This window comes from Lutra lutra, chromosome 15 (genome assembly GCF_902655055.1).
Source record: "Lutra lutra chromosome 15, mLutLut1.2, whole genome shotgun sequence".
NCBI classification, from domain to species: domain Eukaryota; kingdom Metazoa; phylum Chordata; class Mammalia; order Carnivora; family Mustelidae; genus Lutra; species Lutra lutra.
The window spans coordinates 28,278,652-28,302,846 of NC_062292.1; the positions used below are offsets into that span (position 1 = coordinate 28,278,652).

The 24,195-nt window shown below is 36.8% G+C and overlaps 1 protein-coding gene across 4 annotated transcripts in view; it reads left to right on the plus strand.

The window, feature by feature from the left end:
- RC3H1 (ring finger and CCCH-type domains 1) overlaps positions 1-24,195 on the plus strand; it is an 85,155-nt gene that overhangs the window by 47,150 nt on the left and 13,810 nt on the right. For 3 of the 4 annotated variants that reach the window (XM_047704087.1, XM_047704090.1, XM_047704088.1), the window contains exons 6-14: positions 402-602; positions 4,809-4,941; positions 9,862-9,980; positions 11,743-11,855; positions 14,869-15,150; positions 15,484-15,698; positions 18,011-18,378; positions 19,203-19,373; positions 22,324-22,476. In XM_047704087.1, coding sequence (XP_047560043.1) covers positions 402-602; positions 4,809-4,941; positions 9,862-9,980; positions 11,743-11,855; positions 14,869-15,150; positions 15,484-15,698; positions 18,011-18,378; positions 19,203-19,373; positions 22,324-22,476 — 1,755 coding nt within the window. The remainder of the gene's footprint in view (positions 1-401; positions 603-4,808; positions 4,942-9,861; positions 9,981-11,742; positions 11,856-14,868; positions 15,151-15,483; positions 15,699-18,010; positions 18,379-19,202; positions 19,374-22,323; positions 22,477-24,195) is intronic. The other variant, XM_047704089.1, reaches the window with a different exon arrangement.

Consider the following 24,195-nt stretch of genomic DNA (forward strand, 5'->3'; position numbering starts at 1 on the left):
ATAAGACCTGTTTGCAAGATTTTGATGTCTTTAAAGGGGGAAATGTTTTACAGGCAAAACTGTGTGTTCCATTTTAATCTTGTTATTGTTATTAAAAGAAATTTGTTATAGGGACACCTGGTGGCTTAGTCAGTTAAGTGGCTGCCTTTGGCTCAGGTCCCAGGGTCCTGGGATGGAGTCCCACCATTGGGCTCCTTGCTCAGCAGGGAGCCTGCTTCTCCCTCTGCCTCTGCCTGCCACTCTGCCTGCCTGTGCTCTCTCTCTCTCTCTCTGACAAATAAAAGCTTAAAAAAAAGAAATTTGTTATATTAAAAATGATCTGTTCTGTATATGTGCTCTTATAAAGTATAAACTCATTTTCTTTCTTACCTGACTCATGAGATTGTTGTGTGTCTTACTAGGTCACCAAGCGTGATGAAGACTCTTCTTTGATGCAACTAAAGGAAGAATTTAGAACCTATGAAGCGCTGCGGCGAGAACATGACTCCCAGATAGTGCAAATTGCTATGGAAGCAGGCTTACGAATTGCACCAGACCAATGGTCCTCTTTACTTTATGGAGACCAGACTCACAAGTCTCATATGCAGTCAATTATTGACAAGGTAGACCCTTTTTTGTTCCGTACTTCTTGGACTAATATTGGAGTTTAGGTAATTCATGATTTAGTAATTTATTTAATGAATGTATGTTAAAGTGAATAGTGTATGTCAGGCTCTTATAAATTACTTATCTGTAACTGAGTATCATAGCTAGTCACATAGTCACATAGTAATACCAGTTTGTTTATATAATTAGTGTATAATGACATCATTCATATAAAATTGACTAGTCTTATAATAGGTCATCCAGCACACTCTAGTATTCTTTTGAGAGTCTTCCATCTCTGTTATTGTTGCCTCTCTCCCTTCTTGTTTTGTTCCCTGAGTTTTCATCATTGTGTTAATTAAGCCCATCTTTTTTTTTTTATAAAGATTTTATTTATTTATTTGAAACAGAGAGAGAGAGAGATCACAAATAGGCAGAGAGGCAGGCATAGAGAGAGAGGAGAAAGCAGGCTCCCCGCTGAGCAGAGAGCCCGATGCGGGCCTCGATCCCAGGACCCTGAGATCATGACCTGAGCCGAAGGCAGAGGCTTAACCCACTGAGCCACCCAGGCACCCAATTAAACCCATCTTCTAAATGCCTTTATTGTCCTCCTGTAACAGCCATTCAATCGTCTGGAGAATGTATACATTAGGGTTTCTTATGATTCTTAGCAACAGTAATTTCACATAAGTTACCAATCATTCTAGGATTGATCAGATTTTCAGTAAACTTATTTTTACTTTATCTCTTTGTTATGATAAGAAGATCACCAGAGTACACATGATCAGGCTCCATTGTTGCTGGCTCTAAGTGCTGTATTTAATTCTGTTAAAACTAGGGTAAATCCTGTAATTGTTTTTATTGTAATTCAACATGAAATATACAAAAGTATAAAAAAAAGTCTTAAAGCACCATGTAAATACATATGTTATAATAGCATTAACTTTTTTTTTTAAGATTTTTTATTTTATTTTTATTTATTTGACAGAGAGAGATCACAAGTAGACGGAGAGGCAGGCAGAGAGAGAGAGAGAGAGATTAAGCAGGCTTCTTGCTGAGCAGAGAGCCCGATGTGGGACTCTGATCCCAGGACCCTGAGATCATGACCTGAGCCGAAGGCAGCGGCTTAACCCACTGAGCCACCCAGGCGCCCCGTAATAGCATTAACTTTTACTATTTTACCTTAAATACTTAAAACCAGTGAGATGATTATACTTTAGAGTCTACCCACATTTAATTTAAAGAAATAAGATCAAGATATAAGGGTAGATCAAATATAATACTATTTAACACTTATTGAGAGTTCACTGGCACCTCGTTTTATTTTATTTATTTATTTTTTTTAAAGATTTTATTTATTTATTTGACAGAGAGAAATCACAAGTAAGCAGAGAGGCAGGCAGAGAGAGAGGAGGAAGCAGGCTCCCTGCTAAGCAGAAAGCCCGATGTGGGGCTCGAACCCAGGACCTGGGATCATGACCTGAGCCGAAGGCAGCGGCTCAACCCACCGAGCCACCCAGGCGCCCCTGGCACCTCGTTTTATTTTTTTATTTTTATTTTTATTTTTATTTATTTTTTTTTTTTTTTAATTTATTTATTTGAGAGAGAGACAGTGAGAGAGAGCATGAGTGAGGAGAAGGTCAAAGAGAGAAGCAGACTCCCCGTGGAGCCGGGAGCCCGATGCGGGGCTCGATCCTGGGATTCCCAGGATCATGACCTGAGCCGAAGGCAGTCGTCCAACCAACTGAGCCACCCAGGCGTCCCTGGCACCTCGTTTTAAATAACCCATTTAATCCTTTCAATAACCCTGCGCTGTCCCAGGGAGGTAGATTAAGTACATTTCTCCAGGATGGCATAGGTAGTCCGTGACAGGGCTGGATTTGAAGTTGGGAATACTGGTCTAGAATCCATGTTCTTAACCACCAGATCTTTCCAGACTATTCTGTCACTTCTTGTTATTCCCAAGATAGGATTATTTGAATGAATAGTGTATTGATGTCAAAGGACAATTGGGAAATGGTTTTCTATGCTTGTTACATAATTTTCAGTATAATGTATATTACTTCTTCTGTCCTATAAATCTTTTCTAGATATCTTTGCTCAAACTTTACCTGCAACTCCTAGGTCTGAAATCATGCAACTGACTGATTATAATGTATTGAAATGTATAATGTATAATGTATTAATGGTCTCTTAAAAGAGTAACTTTCTACCTCTGCAGAGAAACTTGGCTGGGTTTTATAAAGATTCTAAAAGGAGGTTGACCTTTTTGTGTGAACTAGACTATGTAGTTTATCCTGTAACAGTATCCTCACATCATGAGCAATAGTTTGAATTTACTATCCAGAGACCTTACAACAAACTGATAAACAGACTTCACAGTGTATGCGGCATCTTATTATCTAGAGTGGTATAACTTCCTGTGGTAACGAATACTGTCTAATGTGGTGATTACTAGCCACCCATGGCTGTTTAGCCCCCAGAATGTGACTGTGCAACTGAAGAGCTACATTTTTATTTTATTTTATTAATTTTAACGTAAATAGCCACATATTGCTAGTGGCTACTACTATATTGCTTCTACACATATTGTCACTGTGTTGGACCTTACAGAGAATTTATTAAAAGTGATAATGAAAATCAGTAATCATAGTAAATTAATGGATAAGCATGAATTACCAGTTCACAAAGAAGAAACATATGTAATTGATAGAATAGAATTCAGCTCCAGTAATAATTAAATACACATTTAAAACTGACATTACAGGGGCACCTGGGTGACTCAGTGGGTTAAGCCTCTGCCTTCAGCTCAGGTCATGATCTCAGGGTCCTGGCATCGAGCCTCAAAAACATCAATTGCTACATTATTTATAAAGTAGAAAATAAGCAGATGGTTAAAGAAATTACCTTTCTGGTCAGAATACGGTTATATGGCCATTAAAATTAGTTATTTCAAGACAGATACTCTCTTCAGCTGATAAATAACATTCAGTTTCTTTAAAAAAAAAAAGTGAAACATTTGTATTAAGTGTCAGTGAGGATACATGGGTGTTGTCATTTTTTAGACACTTTGAAGTATTTCCTAATAAAGTGGTTAGCAATAGAAAATGCTTTTGCTGGGGTGTCTGTGTGGCTCAGTGGGTTGAAGCCTCTGCCTTCAGCTCAGGTCATGATCCCAGGGTCCTGGGATTGAGTCCTGCATCGGGGTCTTTGCTCAGCAGGAAGCCTGCCTCCCTTCCTCTTTCTCTGCCTGCCTCTCTGCCTACCTGTGATCTCTGCTGTCAAATAAATAAAATATTTTTTTAATGCTTTTGTTAAAATATTAATGGTAGCCAAAACTATAAGTTTATAAATTATAAATTTGTAAAAGCATGCAAAATGAAAATTGAATAAAGGCATGTTAGCATTTGAATGGTTATTTTTCATGTTTTTTAAAATGTATGCTTTTTTTAAAAAATTACCTTTTAAAGTGACCTTTTAGGGGAGCAAAAGTCTCATCTTTGTTAGTAAATGGCATAGAGAGCTAAATATTTCCAAGTAAGTTACTATAGCCTAATCAATTTCCCCCATTCAAAGTCCTATATATAGGGCCTCTCAGGGGAGTTAATGTAAGAATGTGTGTCACTAATTAAGCTTGAGGAAAATACACAGCCAGATAACTTCCAAGAATCCCAAGCCATTATAAGATTGTTTTCTAGTTGGAGTGGACTTTGGAAATTTTTTAGTCCGTATCACAGATGGACTTCCGAGTGAGTCCGTAAAGGCTGTCTGTGTCCGGTGTGGTAATTTTTGGTCTCGAACAGAACTTGAACTCAAGCTCAGTTTGACTGAGTTCAGTTTCATTGTTTTTGGTATTGTATAGAGTTCTCTCTAGACTCCAAATTTCAATTCTCTGGAAGCACTCCCAAGGGCCAAACTAATACAGTGCTCTAAGAACGTAAGATGGAAAGAGTATACTTCCAAACTGAGGAATTGAGAAAGGGTCAGACACATTTGAGGATTGTGCCATCAGAGGGAAGGGAGTTTATAGTCTGCTAAGCTGTGAATGCAGGGGAGTGTAGGGTTTGCTCAGGCACCAGTAATCCAGTCTGGCCAAAGCCTGGAATGTATGGGAGGATAAAATTAAATGTAGTAAGTTGCAAAAATGATTGCAATATTACACATAGTTTTTACTTTAAAAGGATTAGCTGGCTTTTGGAAAGTTAATATTTATCTTTTTTAAGTTGCAGACCCCAGCCTCTTTTGCACAAAGTGTTCAGGAACTAACAATTGCTCTCCAGCGAACTGGAGATCCAGCAAATTTGAACCGACTAAGACCCCATTTGGAGCTATTGGCAAACATTGACCCTAGTCCAGGTAAATTAACCCCAAGGGAAATTAATGGACTGTCCTATGTGTGCCTCAGTGCTGTTCAGTGATTCTTTTAATTACCTTTTGTTACATTCCCTGAGAATTTCCCAGAGTAGTTCTTCCAGACCTTTTAGACACTGTGTAAGTTTCTGGCCCCAACCTTGTTATCTGTATCTTTATTGCTTTCAAACCTTTTACTTACTGCTCACTTCACCAGGGAAGTAGATTCACTCTGGGATCCTTCATTTTCTCTTTCTCATTATTACAGAATTGTGCTGTATTTACTGTTCTCATCTGTTTTGACAAAACACAAGTTCACTAATTTTTTTCTATATTCTGTGTCCTTAGTTGCCTTTTTCTTGGTCCCATTTTTTGCCCTCTCTGTGATGATAATGTCTCTCATTCATCAAGTGTCCTCTCTTGCGTATCTTTACTTTGTCAACCCTTTTCTTGCTCCTTCCCCTTGACCTGAAAATCACCCAACCTTCATTTTTCACATCAAAGATATTTTAGCTTGTGTTCTGCTGCTGTCCCTGTGTTTTATTCCTGCTCCTGACCTTCACAAGTAATTTCCCAGTTTCAAATTCCAGAGACAGCTTCTCAGTCCTCAAATTACTCGATTTCTCTTTATTATTTGATAATGTTGTCGACCAGTTCCTCAATATAGGGACTCTCTTGTTATTGTATCTTTCTCTACTCTCATAGTTTCCTTCTGACTTCTCTAAATGCTGCTTCTGTCTTATTTTGACCACTCTTCCCTCCTGCCCACTAAGGAGTAGGCCAGTTGTGTTCTTGGAATTTTGTTTCCTTTGCATTTTGTTGATGATGGTCATTCATTCCCACCACTGGTGTTACTCTCTGGGGAAAACAGGTTCCCAGATACCTCTATCATCGTTATCTCTTCATCACTCCAGATTGAATTTCCCAAATGCTTTCCGAGATTCCTCATAGTCTCTTCTGTTTTTCAAAGCGGATTCTTCTTCACTTGATACAGCTCTTCTTCCTGTGTTCTGTGTTAAATGACCTCATTGTCTGAGGTATTTACACTTAAACCCAAGTCTTTTGTCTTAGCTCATATCTTTTCCTTTTACTCGCTCTACATACCGTTTGGGACAACAGGATCTGCCTGTTGTTTCACAATATCCCTCTATCCCATGCCAGTTAATACTGCATTGGTGAGGGCCTTATTCTTTTTCCTGAGACCGGATGCCTTCCATTTTCCTCTACTCTTATTTTTGTTTTTAGTTCAGTCCACATACTGCTGCAAAATAAATCATATCTCTGATCTTATTTCTGTGCTCATAAACTTTCAGTGACACCCCATTGCTTATTGAATAAGGTTTGGAAATCTTGACGGCATTCAGGGCCCTCTATTTTTTCTTTTTTTTTTTTTTAAATCTACCTTTATCGAATTTACTGTCACTTGGGTACCTGGGTAGCTCAGTCAGTTAAGCGTCTGTCTTCAGTTCAGGTCATGATCTCAGGGTCCTGGGATCGAGTCCCCATCGGGCTCCCTGCTCAGTGAAGAGCCTTCTTCTTCCTCTCTCTCTGCTACTCCCCTTGCTTGTGTGCTTGCACTCTCTCTCTTTCTCAAATAAATCAAATCTTTAAAAAAAAAAAAATTTACTCTCAAAATTGCTTAAATCTGACCAGGTCGAATATAGTCCTAGAACCCAGTCATTTTTCTTTTTTCACTATTATGCTTTGCTCTTTCTCAGCAATCCAAAGAGCACTTCCTCCCTATCAAGCACCAACCTTTTTGTCTATAGCTGTGCCGGTATGGGCTGCTATCCTTGTGAAATAGTGGATAAACTGTACCTCTCCACTAAGGCCTCTCCCCCTTCTCATGTTCCTAATATCATCTTGTCAAGCATATCATTCCAGTATCCTGTTTCTTATATCATCAAGTTGTCTTCTCTACTGGAGTATTTCTGTCGACATATAGACATCCTATTACTCCTGTCAACATAACCCACTTGGACAATATTTGCCATCCACCTACTACTGCTCTTCTCCCTTTTTTTTTTTTTAAACATGCTTTGAACTCACTGCAGTCAGGCATTTATCTCTGTTCAACGAAAACTGTTTTGTCAAGGTCACAGGTGACTTCCATGAAGTTAATTCCAGACATCACTTCTTGGTTCTCACTTGTTTGGCCTGTTAGCAGCATTTAATGTTGTTGTTCACTTTCTGATCCTCTTAACGCTTTTTTCACTTGACTTTCCTTGTTTCCTTCTCATTTTATGGGACCCTCCTTTGAGCCTCCTTTGCAATTTCTCATCTCCATAGCCTCTCACTTTTGGATTGCTCCCAGAGTTTAATACATGTATCTCTTTTCTAATTATACCCATGTCCTAGATAATATTGTCTAGTCTCATAAGTTTAAATATTATTTATATGACTCACAAATTTACTATATTTCGTCAGTTCTGAAGCCCACGTTTCTTTTGATCTTACCATTTCTGAAATTGGGATGCATCTGTATAAGTAATGACATGTAATTTAATTAACACTCTTTTTATTTTGGTGACACATAAAATAATGGTGTATTTTGCAATTGATTTAAATTCTGTGAAACATGAAGTATATCCAGCCCATATTTTCTTCCTGAATTCTTTTGTATATCCACCTTCTTGTTCAGCATGCAGCAGGCCTACTTGAATGTCTAGTAATTTCAAACTTAGGGGCACCTGAGTGGCTCAGATTGTTAAGCGTCTGCCTTTGGCTCAGGTCATGATCCCAGGGTCCTGGGATGGAGCCCCACATTGGGCTCCCTGCTCAGCAGGGAGTCTACTTCTCCCATCCTTCTGCCTCTTCCCTTGCTTTTGCTCTCTCTGTCTCTCTCTCAAATAAATAAATTTAAAAATCTCAAAAAAGTGGGGGGCGCTTGTGTGGCTTAGTGGGTTGAGCCTCTGCCTTCGGCTCAGGTCATGGTCTCAGGGTCCTGGGATCTGGCTCTGCACTGGGCTCTCTGTTCAGCGGGGAGCCTGCTTCCCCCTCTCCTTCTGCCTGCTACTCTGCCTACTTGTGATCTCTCTCTCTCTGTCAAATAAATAAATAAAATCTTTATTAAAAAAATAATTTCAAACATTCTGTCTAAAAGTGAGTTCCAGGTACCTTAACACACACCCCACCTTCCTTTCCTTTTAGTGGCAACTCCAACCTTCCATTTTATTTCCTCAAGTCCAAACACCTTGGAGATCTCTTCAACTCTTCTTTCTCACGTGTGGTACCTCTGATCCAGTAGCATACCCGTAGGTCCTTCCCTTTAAAGTCCATGTAGAATCCATCTGCTTATCACCTTCACTGCTACCATCCTCACTCTTTTCAGGGATTACAGAATTGCCTCCTGTTCTCAGTCTGGTTTTAGCATAGGAGCTAGAGTGATCCTGTTAGCAGTCTGCTCAGAAATTCTCCAGAACTGATTGAGCCCTGTGTTGGGTTCCATACTCAGCATGGAGTTGGCTTTAGATTCTCCCCCTTGCCCTGCTCGCACACGTGTGTGCGCTCTTGCTCACTCTCTAAAAATAAATGAAATCTTAAAGAATTCTCCAGTGCTTTCCATTGTTCAGTAAAAGTGACAATCTTTCCCATGACCTCACATGATCTGGGGTTCTTACCTCTTTCTAAGCTTATTTTCTATTCTTTTCCACCTAACTCACTCTTTTCCAGTTTCACCTCTGTGGAACATGCCAGGCATACTCCCACATCAGGGTCTTTCCACTTATTCTTTTTCCCTAGAACATTTTTGTCCTAATGTATCCACAAGGCACACTCATCCCATTTTTTCAGGTCTTTAATCAAATGTAACCTTCTCAAGAAGACATTCTCAGACCACCCAGTCTAAAATTTTATACATACCTGTCCCACCCCCTTTCTGTGCTCTGTTTATTCAAGTCATCATTATCTAAATTGTTTTATTTTGGTTATCTTATTTACTGTCTGTCTCCTCTCCTTGGATATAATGGGTTTTTGTTTTGATCACTGTTCCTTCCCTAGCAACTAGAACTATACCTGGGACTTAGTAGGTGTTCCCAACAATACTTTGTTGTATGACTGTTCTCTTCACCTTTTCTAGATCTTCATTTTTTTTTTCAAGTGAAACTCCCATGTGTCCTTCAAAGCCTTATTCACAGCCATCACCTATAAGTCTTTCAGAGTGTCTCCAGTGGGAAGTCATCTCTGTATTGGTGTTCTCACTTTTTATATTTTCTCCTAGAGAACATTTCATATTTGTGGTTAACTTTTCCTTTATAAAAATCATAGCACTGTCACTAGACAAATATTAAATGAAGAGGATATAGCAGAGTTGCTTTATATAGTGACTCTTTTCAGTTTCTTTAAACATTCTGTTTACCAATACATCATTTATGCAGAATTTCAAAATGGACATTACAAATTGGCTAGTCCACAGTTAAATTTTGTTTGGTCCACACAGTGTTGGTCTGCACAATATTCTAAATTTTTTAGGTAAAACTTAAAACTGGATAATTTCACATGAAAATCTCAAATTTTAGTTTTCCCTGGGAAACAGCGGTTTATCGGGAGTGCCATCCTTGCAGCATCACAGAACAGCAATCAGCTGAAGTTGAATCGTAACCATTACCTTAGATGAGGACTGCACTCTCCAGTTCAGCACAGTCCCTGCCTGTTATCTCTCTCTTGTCATTCCCAAGCCTAAGTGTCTAATGGTGGTTGCCATTGATTGTCTGGCCTACTAATTTACGTTACGTTCCTTGTCCCTGTAGTTACTTTAGTTTAGAATCCATTCCTTAAAATGATTTTTAGGAGAATATGTTATTACCTGAAAAGCTGTATGGAGCCTAACTTGATTTCACTGAAGGGCTGACACTAACCCTTTTATTAGTTTAATATTGGATAAAATATTGAATAACATTTAAAAATGTTTTTTAATTTGTTGTGTAGATGCTCCTCCTCCTACTTGGGAGCAGCTAGAAAATGGGCTGGTTGCTGTGCGGACTGTGGTACATGGGCTAGTAGACTATATCCAGAACCATAGCAAAAAGGGAGCAGATCAACAGCAGGTAAGGGGGACGTTGGAAACTTAGAAGTAAGCCACTGTGGGTGTTATGACAGATACAAACAAAACCACCAAGATGACATGAGTATTTTGAGACTCTGACTATAGAAACTATAAATTAGCTTAATATGGTTTATAGCCAATTTAATGGATTAGTGTGGTAATTTTATCTGGCAACAATGGAATTAAATAATCCTGTTAGTTGTGCTGGAGTCATTTTTCACTTTGGATGTGTAGTAGCATTTGATTCTGTGCTAAAGGTTCTATGTTAAATAAAGTAATCCTCATTCGTTACTGTTACATTATAATTTGATAATATATATCACTTTTTAATGCTGTATCTGTCCAGTACTATTCATATATTTGTAAATGCTTCTTCTGTAGTAGTAGTTTAACATTTTCATTCATATAAGGTCTGTTATGCAAGTGGGCCAGATTTTTCTTCAAATACTTTGAAGTATATGGCAGTAAAATGTAACAGCTAATGTTATGGCTACAGTTTTTCATTTTATTCTGCTCTTAGGGATTTATGTTAGGTTCGCTAGATCTTTTATTTTGCCATAGTAAGCTTGTGAAATTAAAGCTTTGTTATTAATTTATCTGGTTCAGGTAAATATTAACAATAGGTTTTTCAGTATTTCTTTTTTCTTTGAGAGGCATGAAACATTAAGTTCCATTCACTATCCTGCTGAGTAGCGGGGCACCTGGCTGACTTGGTAGAGCATGCGACTCTTGATCTCAGGGTTGTGAGTTCAAGCCCCCATATTGGGTATAGAGATTACTTAAAAATCTTCTTGGGGGACGCCTGGGTGGCTCAGTTGGTTAAGCAGCTGCCTTCGGCTCGGGTCATGATCCCAGCGTCCTGGGATCGAGTCCCGTATCGGGCTCCTTGCTCGTCAGGGAACCTGCTTCTCCCTCTGCCTCTGCCTGCCATTCTGTCTGCCTGTGCTCGCTCTCTCTCCCTCACTCTCTCTGACAAATAAATAAATAAAATCTTTAAAAAAAAAAAAAATAAAATAAAAAATAAATAACTATCCTGCTGAGTAGAATAATATGGATACATTTTTCCTAAATAATCTAAGTTTAGATCAGACTTTATTTTATGATAAGAAATAAAATATTAAAAACTTTAACTCCATGTTCTATTAGACATCATGAAGAACGTAACAATAAGATTAATCTTTTAAGTTCTATCGATAGGTGATAAAATGAATCAAATTTCCTTTAGCTTAGTATTGTGTTTGATACCTTTGTTAACTCCCAAGTCCATCCTCCTTTCTTATACTAGAAAATAATAATTTCATTTGTACTTGTAGAGATATTGTAGGTCCTTGATAAGTTCTTCTGCATATCAAGAATTGGTTACAGAGTATTTTTCATTTATAGAGCCCACTGTAGACTTGTGTTGTGTCATAGGAAAACCTAATTGTAAATATAGCTAATACTACACATTGTCCAAAACAAATATTAGAACACATATTAAACATTGGAAAGCCCTAAACTCCAGTGGTTTGTTTTTCCATTATAAATCTGGAAAGAAAATGATAAAGCTGTCATGAGATTTAATCTAGGAGTTATATGATGCTACATGTTTGAGAATTAATGCCAACATATAAAAAAATCAGGACCCCGTTCTTTATAATTAATTTATTTTTGGACTCTGAGACTGTAGACAGAATGGCTTTCTAACACTTTTGCTCTGGGCAGTCTAGATAATTGTGTGAGTTAGTTTGAATCAGTGTCTTATGTTTTAACTTTGGTCTCAGCCTCCACAGCATAGCAAATATAAAACATACATGTGTCGAGATATGAAGCAGAGAGGAGGATGCCCTCGTGGGGCCAGCTGTACATTTGCACACTCACAGGAGGAACTGGAGAAGTAAGTGTGAAAGTTGTTAAACTCAACCTTCTAATAACTTGTTATGAAATAAGGTAGAGTTACTAAGTAGAATAATTTGCCACTGTTAGGAAACAAAAGGAGCAGCTACATTCTCTTTAATGAATGGGAAAGTTTAGAAAGTAATACAGATACTTTAAAAAAGAAAACCAAGGCAGTTTCTTCAGCTTTAATTATATTATGCCCACAAATAGAAAACTAAATATAGAAGTGAGTCATTTGCACTACCAAAAAAAAATTAAACTCTAAAAATTTTCATTAATTTTAACTGATTTTAACTAATTGAATAATGTATTTCCAATTGAAAAATTTGCCCTTTGTTCTATTCACCAAATTATTTTATTGCCAGGTGTAACTTCACAGATTGTTGTAAATTTCAGAGATCAGATAATTCCAATGATGGTACATTTTCCAGCACATAGTAGAAAGAAAAGAAAACCTTTTAATTTTTTTATAAAGCCAGTGTAACATTGCCACTAAACTTGACAAAGATAGGACAATTGAAGAAAATACCAATCCATCCTCACATATTAATAGTTTTAAAATCCCAAGTATTAGAATTCAATAATACATTAAAGTAGACACCATGAAGTGCAAAGATAACACACTATAGTTACTTTAGGGTTAGAATCAAATGTTTATAATAGATCAAAATTATTTAATAGAAGAAAGCTGTTATAGACACTTCCTCAGCATAACTGTATCTCAAAAGCTAGTATGATTACATGATGATCAACTTGTAAACCGTTAGATTCAGTCTCATTCAGGTTGACAGTAAGACAAAATTTAGTAGTGGTAAGATTACTACAGTGAAATCTCAGAATATTAACATGAAGATTGTTAGGACCTAACAAAATCACTCGCTGAGAAAAGTAAATATGTACAAATAGCCAGAAAATTTCTGAAAAAATAAGTTTCAACAGATTAGACTAACAACTATTAAGGTGTGTGTATCATGAGCTGCAGTGCACAAAGACTGTGGTGTTAGCATAGGAACAGATAGAACCATGAAATACGATGGAAAATCTAGAAAGAATACCAGACACAATAGGAACTGAGCGTTTGTGCTGAAGGTGGCATTTCATCAATAACAAAGAAGATGACATGGAAACAACTGCTATCCATTTGAAAAATAATTAGAACTCAATTCCTACCTTTATATCAAAATGAATTATAAATGCTTTAGAGATTTAAATCTTTAAGAAGGCAACTGTACTTAGAGATATTTTCTGTTGTTACTTAATCTTATAATAGGAAAGAATTTTTGAAAAACAACCCAGCATCCTTGAAAGAGAAGATTGATGAATATGATTACATAAAAATAATCTAAGATGTGGCCCAAACACCACAATTAAAAATAAAAGATTGGTGGGGAAATGAGGACTGACATCCCCAATATAAAATGAGTTACTACATATCTGTAAGGAGAAGAACCAGTAAATACAGGGATCATGAACAAATAGGCAATTCATAGAAGAATACTAAAAAAAAAAAAAAAAAAGTGTAAAACAATGTCAGCTTCACTGATTGTTTGAGTACAAATGAAAACAAAATTTTCAGGGGCACGCATATGGCTCAGTCAATGAAGCAGTAGGACTCTTGGTTTCCGCTCAGTTCATGATTTCAGAGTCCTGAGATGGAAGGGCAAGGTTGTCAGGCTCCGTGCTCTGCCAGAGTCTGCTAATCCCTCCCCCACACCCTCCACGCATGCGTATGCATGTATGTTGTGTGCTCCCTGTCTAAGTAAAATCTTTTTTAAAATGACATTTTGAACTAGCAAATTAAGAGAGACTGTGATACTACCTAGTGTTCGATGAAATAATGGAAAAGGCCATTTCTTTTATTACCATTAGAAGTTACAATAGTTTTAGAGCATTATAACAATTTCTAATATGCATACATTAGACTTAAAATTCTCTTCTGGTTAGTCACACAAGGATGCAAGTACATATACATAAGTATCCGTTACTGCATTGTTTTAATAGCAAAAAATTAGAAACAACCTAAAATGTACCAACATGCAGGAATATCCAAGTTACAAAGTAGAAGGAGAAGTTACTCATATATGACCCTATTTCTGTTAATAATAGTCTACATACATATTAATCTTAAGGCAGGGTATAGAGGGAAAAATCTGTCTGATTATGTACCAAACTGTTTACAGTGGTTACACCTAAGGAGTATTGTCTCCTCTCCACCCCTCTGAAGTTTGTCAAATATGGGAAACATTCGGGAAAAAAGCATTATTCTTAAGGGGGTTTGTTTTTGAGATACTTTTTCAGTGTCCTAGCAGGTGTAAATAGATTTTCTTTCACTGTTGAGGAACAAAGGTACTGAATTCGGATGGCTTAATGGTTTTATTGTGGTTAGATTTAGAATCTACATGCCTTTTATACCCCAGTGTCTGTCTAAATTTGGGCATTATTCTGTATTGTTTATATTCACCCACTTTTAAAATAATTTCAATTTTGTGTAGGCGCAAATAACATTAGAATCTTGGAATCATATCAGATACAAAGCACAATTCTTAATTTAAAAATTTTAATGGAATAAATGGTAAATTTTTCTCTGCACACTGGCTTTTGGTTTTATTGTTAATTTATAATATAGGTTAACTGTATCCTAAGGCATATGAGGGAAAGCTAAAGTAAGATATTTCAGAAACTGTCCCCTAAAGATTTTTCCACCCCCTCCCAATGTTTCAGAAATAGATAATACAGTAAAAGTAAGTTATAATGCAGATATTACTTAGTATGATCTATGATATTATAAATACTCATTATAAGGAATTTTATACTTAGTGTGTTGCCTGAGATTTTATAGTACTACACACACAAATTTTCAAGTTGATAGCTATGGCTGATGTTTCAAGAGAATTTCTAGAAAGTAATGTTCTTAGTATCTTTTCCTTTGATCTGTTTCTCAAATACATTTTAGTTCTTGGTTTTGTTTTTATAATTTTGGGTTTTGGTGTGTGACTTTGCTTTCTGTGTAGGTTTCGTAAAATGAATAAACGCCTAGTTCCCAGAAGACCCCTGAGTGCCTCTTTGGGTCAACTTAATGAGGTGGGCCTGCCTTCAGCAGCTGTCCTTCCAGATGAAGGTGCAGTGGATCTGCCTAGCAGAAAAACCCCTGCTCTGCCAAATGGAATTGTATCAGCAGGGAGTACAGTAACACAGCTGATTCCACGAGGGACAGATGCCACCTATGATTCTAGTCTGAAGCCAGGAAAGATAGACCATCTGAGCAGTAGCGCCCCTGGATCTCCTCCTGACCTGTACGTCATTTTTCCTAGCTGTTATTTAAAGTTTCTTCTTTACAAACAAAGTAGAGGGAAGAAAAAATAATCAGAGTTTAATTAAAAAAACAAACAAACAAAAAACCCACTTCATTTTTGGCTTTATTTTGTTATTTCCTGTTTTAGTGATTTTTAAGAAACAATTAGCATAAATGAACTAAGATCAAAGTTTATGAAATTTGTAGAAGAACGGACTATTGGGGGGAAAAGTTTCCTAAATTAAGGCTTTAAAAAAAAAAATTTTTGCAATTTGTGTATATTAGAAGTATTTTTGAGACCTTTAACTTGACTTGTAGAATCTTCCTCCTTTAGGCTAGAATCTGTCCCTAAGAGTATTTCTGCCTTACCTGTGAATCCACATCCTGTACCTCCAAGGGGGCCGACAGATTTGCCTCCGATGCCTGTCACCAAACCACTTCAGATGGTACCACGAGGTTCTCAGTTGTACCCAGCACAGCAGGCGGAGGTTTATTACCAGGACCCTCGAGGAGCTGCTCCACCGTTTGAACCAGCACCGTATCAGCAGGGTAATGATCTTCTATGTTGCTCTCTTTTCTTAGGAGTTATGAGAGTAATTCTAAGAAAGAGTGATCGTATTTGCAGCAGGCTCAAGATAAATAAATGAGTTTATGTGATCCTTTGGAAAAAGCAGAGATTTTATGACCAACTAAATAGTATAAAATAAGTGAATTAACAGAGGTATATCAAGCAAACTGCTTATCACGGGAAGCTAGTTGTATATTAAATATGTACATGTAGTTACGTATAGTTATACAAGTCACCCAAGTAAACAATAGAAACTTACTTAACTAAGGCAGTATATATTTTCCTCACCAAAATCTTCTTGAAGTGTGCGAAAGAATTTAATATTATAGTGAGTATAAATTAAACACACAGAGTATGTTTTTCTTGGTTTCATTTATCACCTAATATTTTTTTCTGGGCCGTGTAATATATATGAAAAAAAGTAGCATACATCCTGTAGAGAGTTAATAGTATAGAATCAATATTAGTAAAGAAATAGTATAAGTAAACATACCTTATATATGTGTGTGCTTGTATTTGTGCTAAAAATTAAGCATTCAGTTGTGGTTAATGTTAATGTGATAGAGATTAATGCAAGACTCAAGGGAGATCACTGAGAACTTGCAGAATCAAAAAGACTTTATGAAAGAATGCCCTAAAAGTATGGGAATAAAAAGATAAATTTATGAATGGATTGCAAAGATGACAGTCTAGAGTTGAGGAGGAGTAAGGGGACTTGGTAAACCAGGTATGATTATTGAGGCCTGTATTAGTGTGGTGGGAAAGAAGAAGAAGGGATTTGAGAAAATAGTCAAATTTGAGAAATTAGCCAATTTTAATGACAATACTAGGTATGGATAGCAAAGGAGTGGAGATGACGGAGGCTTCACATATACAGCTCCTGTGCAAAATAGGAACACTGATTTTTAAAGTGTTGGGTCTCTGTCAGAGACCATGTGGTGCTATTATTTTTTTAAACTGAAGTAGATTAAAGGTCTTCTCCATTTCCTTTTCCCAAGCTTGTCTCAATTTTGAATTAGTAATGTCTTCCTCTGCTTCCTAAAGAATAGGTTTAAATTGGTATGGCATTATTACTGCATTAAAAAAAATATGATGAAAGTTTTTTGTATCTTCCTTTGGGCCATCCATCACAGGAAATATTCATCTACTTTTGTTAAGATGACCTTAAATATACTGTATCAGTCAAGGTCCAGAGTCAGAGATCAGAAATCATGGTTGAGCACAAAGAGGTTGATTGCAGGGAGTTGAGTTGCCTATAGAATCCATGGAAGTACTGCAAAAGCAGGCTGAAGCTAGGCCTGGAGGAGTGAGTCCCAGAAGCAGATACTGAAAAAGCCTGTTAATAGTGAGGAAGCAGGGTGCCTGGGTGGCTCAGTTGGTTAAGCAACTGCCTTTGGCTCAGGTCATGATTCTAGAGTCCCGGGATTGAGTCCAGCATTGGGCTCCCACCTCAACGTGGAGTCTGCTTCTTCCTCTGACCTTCTCCCTTCTCATGCTTTCTTTCATTCTCTCTCTCTCTCTCAGATGGATAAATAAAATCTTAAAAAAAAAAAAAAAGTGTGAAAACAGGGCACCTGGGTGGCTCAATTGTTAAGCGTCTGCCTTCAGCTCAGGTCATGATCCCAGGGTTCTGGGATGGAGCCTGCTTCTCTCTCCCTTCTCTCTCTCCTGCTTCTCTCTCCCTCTGCCTCTCCTCCAGTTTGTGCATGCATGGTCTTTCTCTGGCATGCATGCACACTATAAATCTTTAATAAAAAACAGTGAAGAAGCAATAGAAAAAGGAAGTATGGGTCCTATCTGTGTGCCAGGATCATATCGCTTGAAGCCAAAGTCTGAAAATTGGGAAGCCACTGCTACAACTCTTGTCTCCAGAGCTCCAGAGCTCTGCAGCAGCAGAATAGATCTGTGTGTGCCACATTCCTTTCCACTTAACTCTATTTCATATTCAGATTTCATGTGAGTGATTTGTGGAATCTGAATTTCAGGGAAATGTAATCTTTAACTTTCCAATATTTGCATTGCATTAAGGCATAGCAGAAAAGATGGTCAAACAACTGAGAGAGTCAATCTGCTATTATAAATTATCAATAGATTAGTTTTTTCAATGACTTTAAGGATTAAGGTTAATTTTTGTTTATTTTTTCATAAAACTAACCTGACTACAGCAGAGGGGAAAACATGTAAAGAAATGAGTGGATTATTAATTCTTTAGTGTTGATGTATATCAAAAGGAAAAATATAGAAAAACAGATTGGCTTATTGTTGCTTTGGGTTCCTTTTTTGTATTGTACAGGTATGTACTATACTACACCACCACAGTGTGTGTCTCGCTTTGTCAGACCTCCACCATCTGCTCCTGAACCTGGTCCTCCCTACTTGGATCATTATCCACCCTATCTCCAAGATCGTGTAGTCAACTCTCAGTATGGCACACAGCCACAACAGTACCCACCTATGTACCCACCACACTATGACGGCCGCCGAATGTACCCTGCTCAGTCTTACACAAGAGAGGAGATTTTCCGAGAAAGTCCTATACCCATTGAGGTTCCACCTGCAGCAGTACCATCCTATGTACCAGAATCCAGAGAAAGATACCAACAAATGGAGGGTTACTATCCAGTGGCTCCTCATCCAGCTCAGATCAGACCTTCGTACAGAGTATGCTGGTTGTTTTTTTTTTTTTTCTTAATATGTAGATTTAATTTGATTATTGGTTGTAGTGATTCACCTTTTTGCCATGGTAGTAACCTTTTGTTCGATCAATTCTTTTTTATGAGAAAGCTTCCCCCTTCCTTTTTTTTCATCTTTTCACAATTTGGGTAGAGTTGGTTTTTTGTTTTGGGTTTTCTTTTTTTTAACTTAATATTAAAGGGGAAAAAAAATCCTACCCCACTCCCACTAACCCTTCTTAGTTTCAGAACTTTAGTTTTATTAACATTTCTAGATCCACATTTGACCCTTGAGCAATGCAGGCATTAAAGAGAGCAGTGCCCCCCATGCAATTGAAAAATGCATGTGTAACTTTTGACTCCCCAAAAACTTAACTACTAATAGCTTACTGTTGACCAGAAGCCTAACATAAACTGCCAGTTAACACATAATTTGTATGTTGTATGTATTATATGCTGTATTCTTAAAATATGGTAAGCTAGAGAAAAGAAAATGTTATTAAAATCATTAGAGAAAATATATTTACAGAAATGTTTTTATTGAAAAAAATCCATGTGTAAGTGGCTCTGTGCAGCTCAAGCGTCAAATGTATTTGAAATTATGGTCTCTGGCCAAGGAAAAGAAATTTAAATTTGCTCTTTGGGAAAACCTCAAGAGTTTTGAAGGGCTTTGTTTTATTTTGCTTTGTTTTACTAAGCCTTAGTATGTTCAGATACTGATATGAACACATAAAACCTATTTAAAATATGTGCTAAATGAGCTAATGTGTTTTGAAATTCTTTTTCAGTTTTTACTAATCTTTGCATTTCCAGGACTCTCCTTATAGCCGGCTTCCTCCTCCTCCTCCTCAGCCCCATCCTAGTCTAGATGAGCTTCATCGAAGACGAAAGGAAATAATGGCCCAGCTAGAGGAAAGGAAGGTCATCTCTCCACCTCCTTTTGCACCTTCGCCAACATTGCCTCCTACCTTTCATCAAGAGGAAGTAAGCACATCATTTTTATTTTATTTTATTTTATTTTTTAAAGATTTTGTTTGTTTATTTGACAGATAGAGATCACAAGTAGGCAGAGGGGAGGCAGAGAGAGAGAGAGAAGGAAGCATGCTCCCTGCCGAGCAGAGAGTCTGACGTGGGGCTTGATCCCAGGACCCTGGGACCATGACCTGAGCCGAAGGCAGAGGCCCCAATCCACTGAGCCACCCAGGCACCCCAAGCACATCATCTTTAGTCTCATTTATCATTTTTTCCTTCATCAGTTGTTTGTTGCGTGTCTTATTTAAGTATTAAGTAATCTTGGCTATTTCTAAAATTATGAAGATATTTTTCTTGTGTTTTCTTCTAAAGGGTTTATTTTATTTTACATTTAGATCTACAATCCATCTAGAATCGATTTGTGTTACTGTGTTAGGCGTAGAGATCCATTTTTTCCCCCAAAGGATGTCTCATTGATCTAGTACCATTTAATGAAAAGACCATCTTTTCCCTAGTGTCCAGAAGTCACCATAATCATAATCCGGTCACCTTTGTCATAATCAGGTGACTATAAATGTTTCTGGACTCTGTTTTGTTTCATTGATTTATTTCTCTGTCTTTGCACCAATACCACATTGTCTTAGTATAGTTTTATAACAGATGGCTAATGAGTACTTCAAATAATATGGCTAATCCAAATTCAGTTGTACTGTAAGCATAAAATATACACTGGATCTGAAGATTTAGTACACCCCAGGAATACAACATTTCATTAATTTCCTTTTTTCATTAATGAATTTCTTAATTACATATTAAAATGATAATACTTTAGCAGTGCCTTGGGTAGCTCAGTTGCTTAAAGCATCCAATTTTTTTTTTTTTTTTTTTTAAGATTTTATTTATTTAGCATCCAATTCTTGATCTCAGCTCAGGTCTTGATCTCAGGGTCATGAATTCAAGCCCCATGTTGGGCTCTACGCAGGGCATGGAACCTACTTTATTTTTTTTTATTTTTTTTTTTTTTTTAAAGATTTTATTTATTTATTTGACAGAGAGAGATCACAAGTAGACAGAGAGGCAGGCAGAGAGAGAGAGAGAGGGAAGCAGGCTCCCTGCCGAGCAGAGAGCCCGATGCGGGACTCGATCCCAGGATCCTGAGATCATGACCTGAGCCGAAGGCAGTGGCTTAACCCACTGAGCCACCCAGGTGCCCCTGGAACCTACTTAAAAAAAAAAAAAAAAGATAATACTTTGGATGTATTAGATTAAATAGAATATATTATTAAAATTAATTTTACCTGTTTCTTTTTTTTTAATGTGACTGCCAGAAATTTAAAAAATTATATATGTAGGTCTCATTGTATTTCCATTGGGATTGAGCCTGCTTCTTCCTCTCCCTCTGCTCCTCCCCACTCCTTGGTACTCTCTCAAATAAATAAATAAATAAATAAATGTAAATTCATACATTATAAGAATACAAAATAGAGAAATTTCTCCAAAATCCTATTTTCTGTATCATTGTAAGTTTATTATAAGTTTCAACTTTCTAAATATATTTCAACCCTTGTGTGCATGAACTAACCTATTACTTTTTAATAAGATCATTTAGTAATATATCCTGTGGTTTTGTTAATATTTACATTTTTATTGTTTTTACTTGACCAATTATCCTGTATATTTTTCTTTGTCAGTATATAAATTTATCTAGTTCTTTTTTTTTTTTTTTTTAAAGATTTTATTTATTTATTTGACAGAGAGATCACAAGTAGGCAGAGAGGCAGGCAGAGAGAGAGGAGGAAGCAGGCCCCCTGCCGAGCAGAGAGCCCAATGCGGGGCTCGATCCCAGGACCCTGAGATCATGACCTGAGCCGAAGGCAGCGGCTTAACCCACTGAGCCACCCAGGCGCCCCTATCTAGTTCTTTTTAACAGCCACATAATATATTAGGGTGGGGCAGGGTAAGCACTCTTGTTAGTAGGTCATATCTTTAAAAAGCTAGCTGTTCTACATGAAATTATCATGTGAAGGAGAAATAAAGAGATAAAATTTTTAAATCGAGATAGGACAAAACAGTTTATAAACAATAGAAATGGGAGTTGTGGGTGAAAATGATTAATATTTATGAACAGCAAAACCCTCTGTCTCTATAGAAGACCAGTAATGATGACTCAGAAAAGAGATTTTTTTTTTTTTAAGATGGGGGAGGCATAGAACCACTTAGATATATCAATAGCCCCTATGTTACCAGTATATCTATGTATATATATTTCTGATAAAGTTCTAGTCCTAGTATTGGTCTATAATGGTGTGTGTAGCCTAGCCTTAGATCAGCTGTGTTCTCATATGGATCTGAGGAACATATGAGGTAGTATACTTAAAAACACTTTGAAAACTGTAAAACTTTACACAAATGTCAGTATTGTGATTTTAATAAAAATACGTTAGACCTAGAATAGCTTTTCTGTTACTATATAATTTCAGAAATCATCTTGAGAAAATTCAGTATCTTAGCCTTTTCACTTCACAGAATCAGCCTAAAGACGAGAATTTATTTAAAATATGAATTAATGCTATTAAAGAGATTTCAGTAAAAAAGTTACTGCATCATGATGCACTATATAGAATATTCTAAGCTACATTTAAAATAGTTTTTAATGCTCTTGTTTACCTGGAATGTTCTTAAAAGAAACAATGAGGAGTGTCCAGCAAAGCTAGGGCCTGGTACATAGTAGTTTAAGTGTTGACTTCCATCTGATAAAGAAAAGGATGAGCAAACCTCCTCAAAAATCCCGTCTTCACTTGTGTATTTTTCAGTCTACAAAAGTCTTATGTTGTAACAGATCAGATAATCATCATGTTGCTTTAGCATATGGTGTTCTAAGACATTCCTGCTTTTTCTGTGTTGTTATTTATAAGACCCATTTCCTATACATATATATATACTTTTTCCCCCCCATCTGTAGTTTCTGGATGAAGACTTGAAGGTAGCTGGGAAATACAAAGGAAATGATTATAGCCAGTATTCTCCCTGGTCATGTGACACCATCGGCTCCTACATTGGAACCAAAGATGCAAAACCCAAAGATGTGGTGGCAGCAGGGAGTGTGGAAATGATGGTATGTCTGATACTAAGTCATAATGAATACAAATGAAGATAAACCAGATGAATCAGGCCCCGTTAATAGTGTAGACACAAATAATTGAGATTTCCTTAAGAATTTCAGACCATATTCTATATGATGTGAATTGAATTATGTTTAAACTATATGGATTTTTTGTTCGTTTCTTTCAGGTGTAAACATAAATCTTCTAATGTATATCTAGATAGACAAAGAAGATCATTTACTGTATTTCTGAGCAGCCAACAGTTAACCAAACAACTGTTTAGAACCCAAATTAAATTATTTTGTATGATTAATCAGGATCTTGGATTTCTTGTTCAACTAAATTATAACTTTTACAGCTCTGAGGTTTAAACAATGAAGTTGAATCTAATGAGCAGCAGTAGTATTTGAGTCAGAATTGTAGCTAGCAAGCTTCAAGTAACTTGAAATACATAGAAATGTATTGTAATTGCTCAATTTTATTTTTATGTGTCTAATACTAAGCTTTATATATATATATAACTATCTTAATTGCTTCTTTATTTTTTAAAGAAAACTTTATAGAAGTAGTTAAATCTTCTTGTATATACCTCCCCAATCTCATTTTTCTTCCTTCCATCTTCCCTGAAGGTAACCTTTATCTTGAATTGAAACTTTATCATTTCATGGATACTTTTATACTATTCCTAAACAATTTTGGTTTGTATGTTTATAGGCCTTATATATATTACATATTTCAACTTGCATTTTCATTCAAGTTTGTTTTTGAGATGTATCCAAAGTTATAGGTCGGGTTCTTCAATTTTAACTGCTTTTATCAAATACCATTGTATGATAACTGGTGTTGTATAGTAAATATATATACAAATTTTTTCTTTTCCTGGCTATAGGGAGTTTGCTCCTCTCTCTCCCTCTGCCCCGTTCCCTGTTCATACGCGCTCTCTCTCTCTCTTAAATAATTAAAATCTTCTTAAAATGGGTGGAGGATTATTATATTAAAACCAAAATTAGCAAAATAAGACCCATTTCCTTAAATCTCTCAAAAATAAAAATATTTGTCAACCTAGACAGAATTGAAAATCTCCCAAATGGTTGAAAGACCATTAGTGTTTTTCAGACATTCGTGTGCATATAAATTATGTCGGAGTCTAAGTAGAACCTGTTAAAGTGCAGTTCCTAATTCGGTAAGACCAGGGTGGGACCTGAGATTCTGCATTTCTGATGAGTCCCACATGATGCTGCTGCTGCTGCTATTGGCCCTCAAACTATATTTTGAGCAACAAGGGCCTACCAGTTCGATTTCTGTTTCCATTTATCTTGGTACTTATTTCTAATTGGAATCTCTTTGAAACATCTGCATTGGCACTTCATATTTTTAGGCAGTGGTTTTCTTTTTTTTTTTTTAAGATTTTATTTATTCATTTGACAGAGATCACAAGTAGGCAGAGAGGCAGGCAGAGAGCCGGGGGGAAGCAGGCTCCCTGCTGAGCAGAGAGCCCAATGCGGGGCTCGATCCCAGGACCCTGGGATCATGACCTGAGCCGAAGGCAGAGGCTTTAACCCACTGAGCCACCCAGGTGCCCCTAGGCAGTGGTTTTCTAACTATTGAGTTTTGAAATTGAGTGGGTTGTGATGGGTCTTTTTTTTTTTTTTTTTTAAGAATAATTTAGAATAACTATAAATATAGGAGCACATACAGTAAGAGGTAAATATCTATCATGAAATTATATC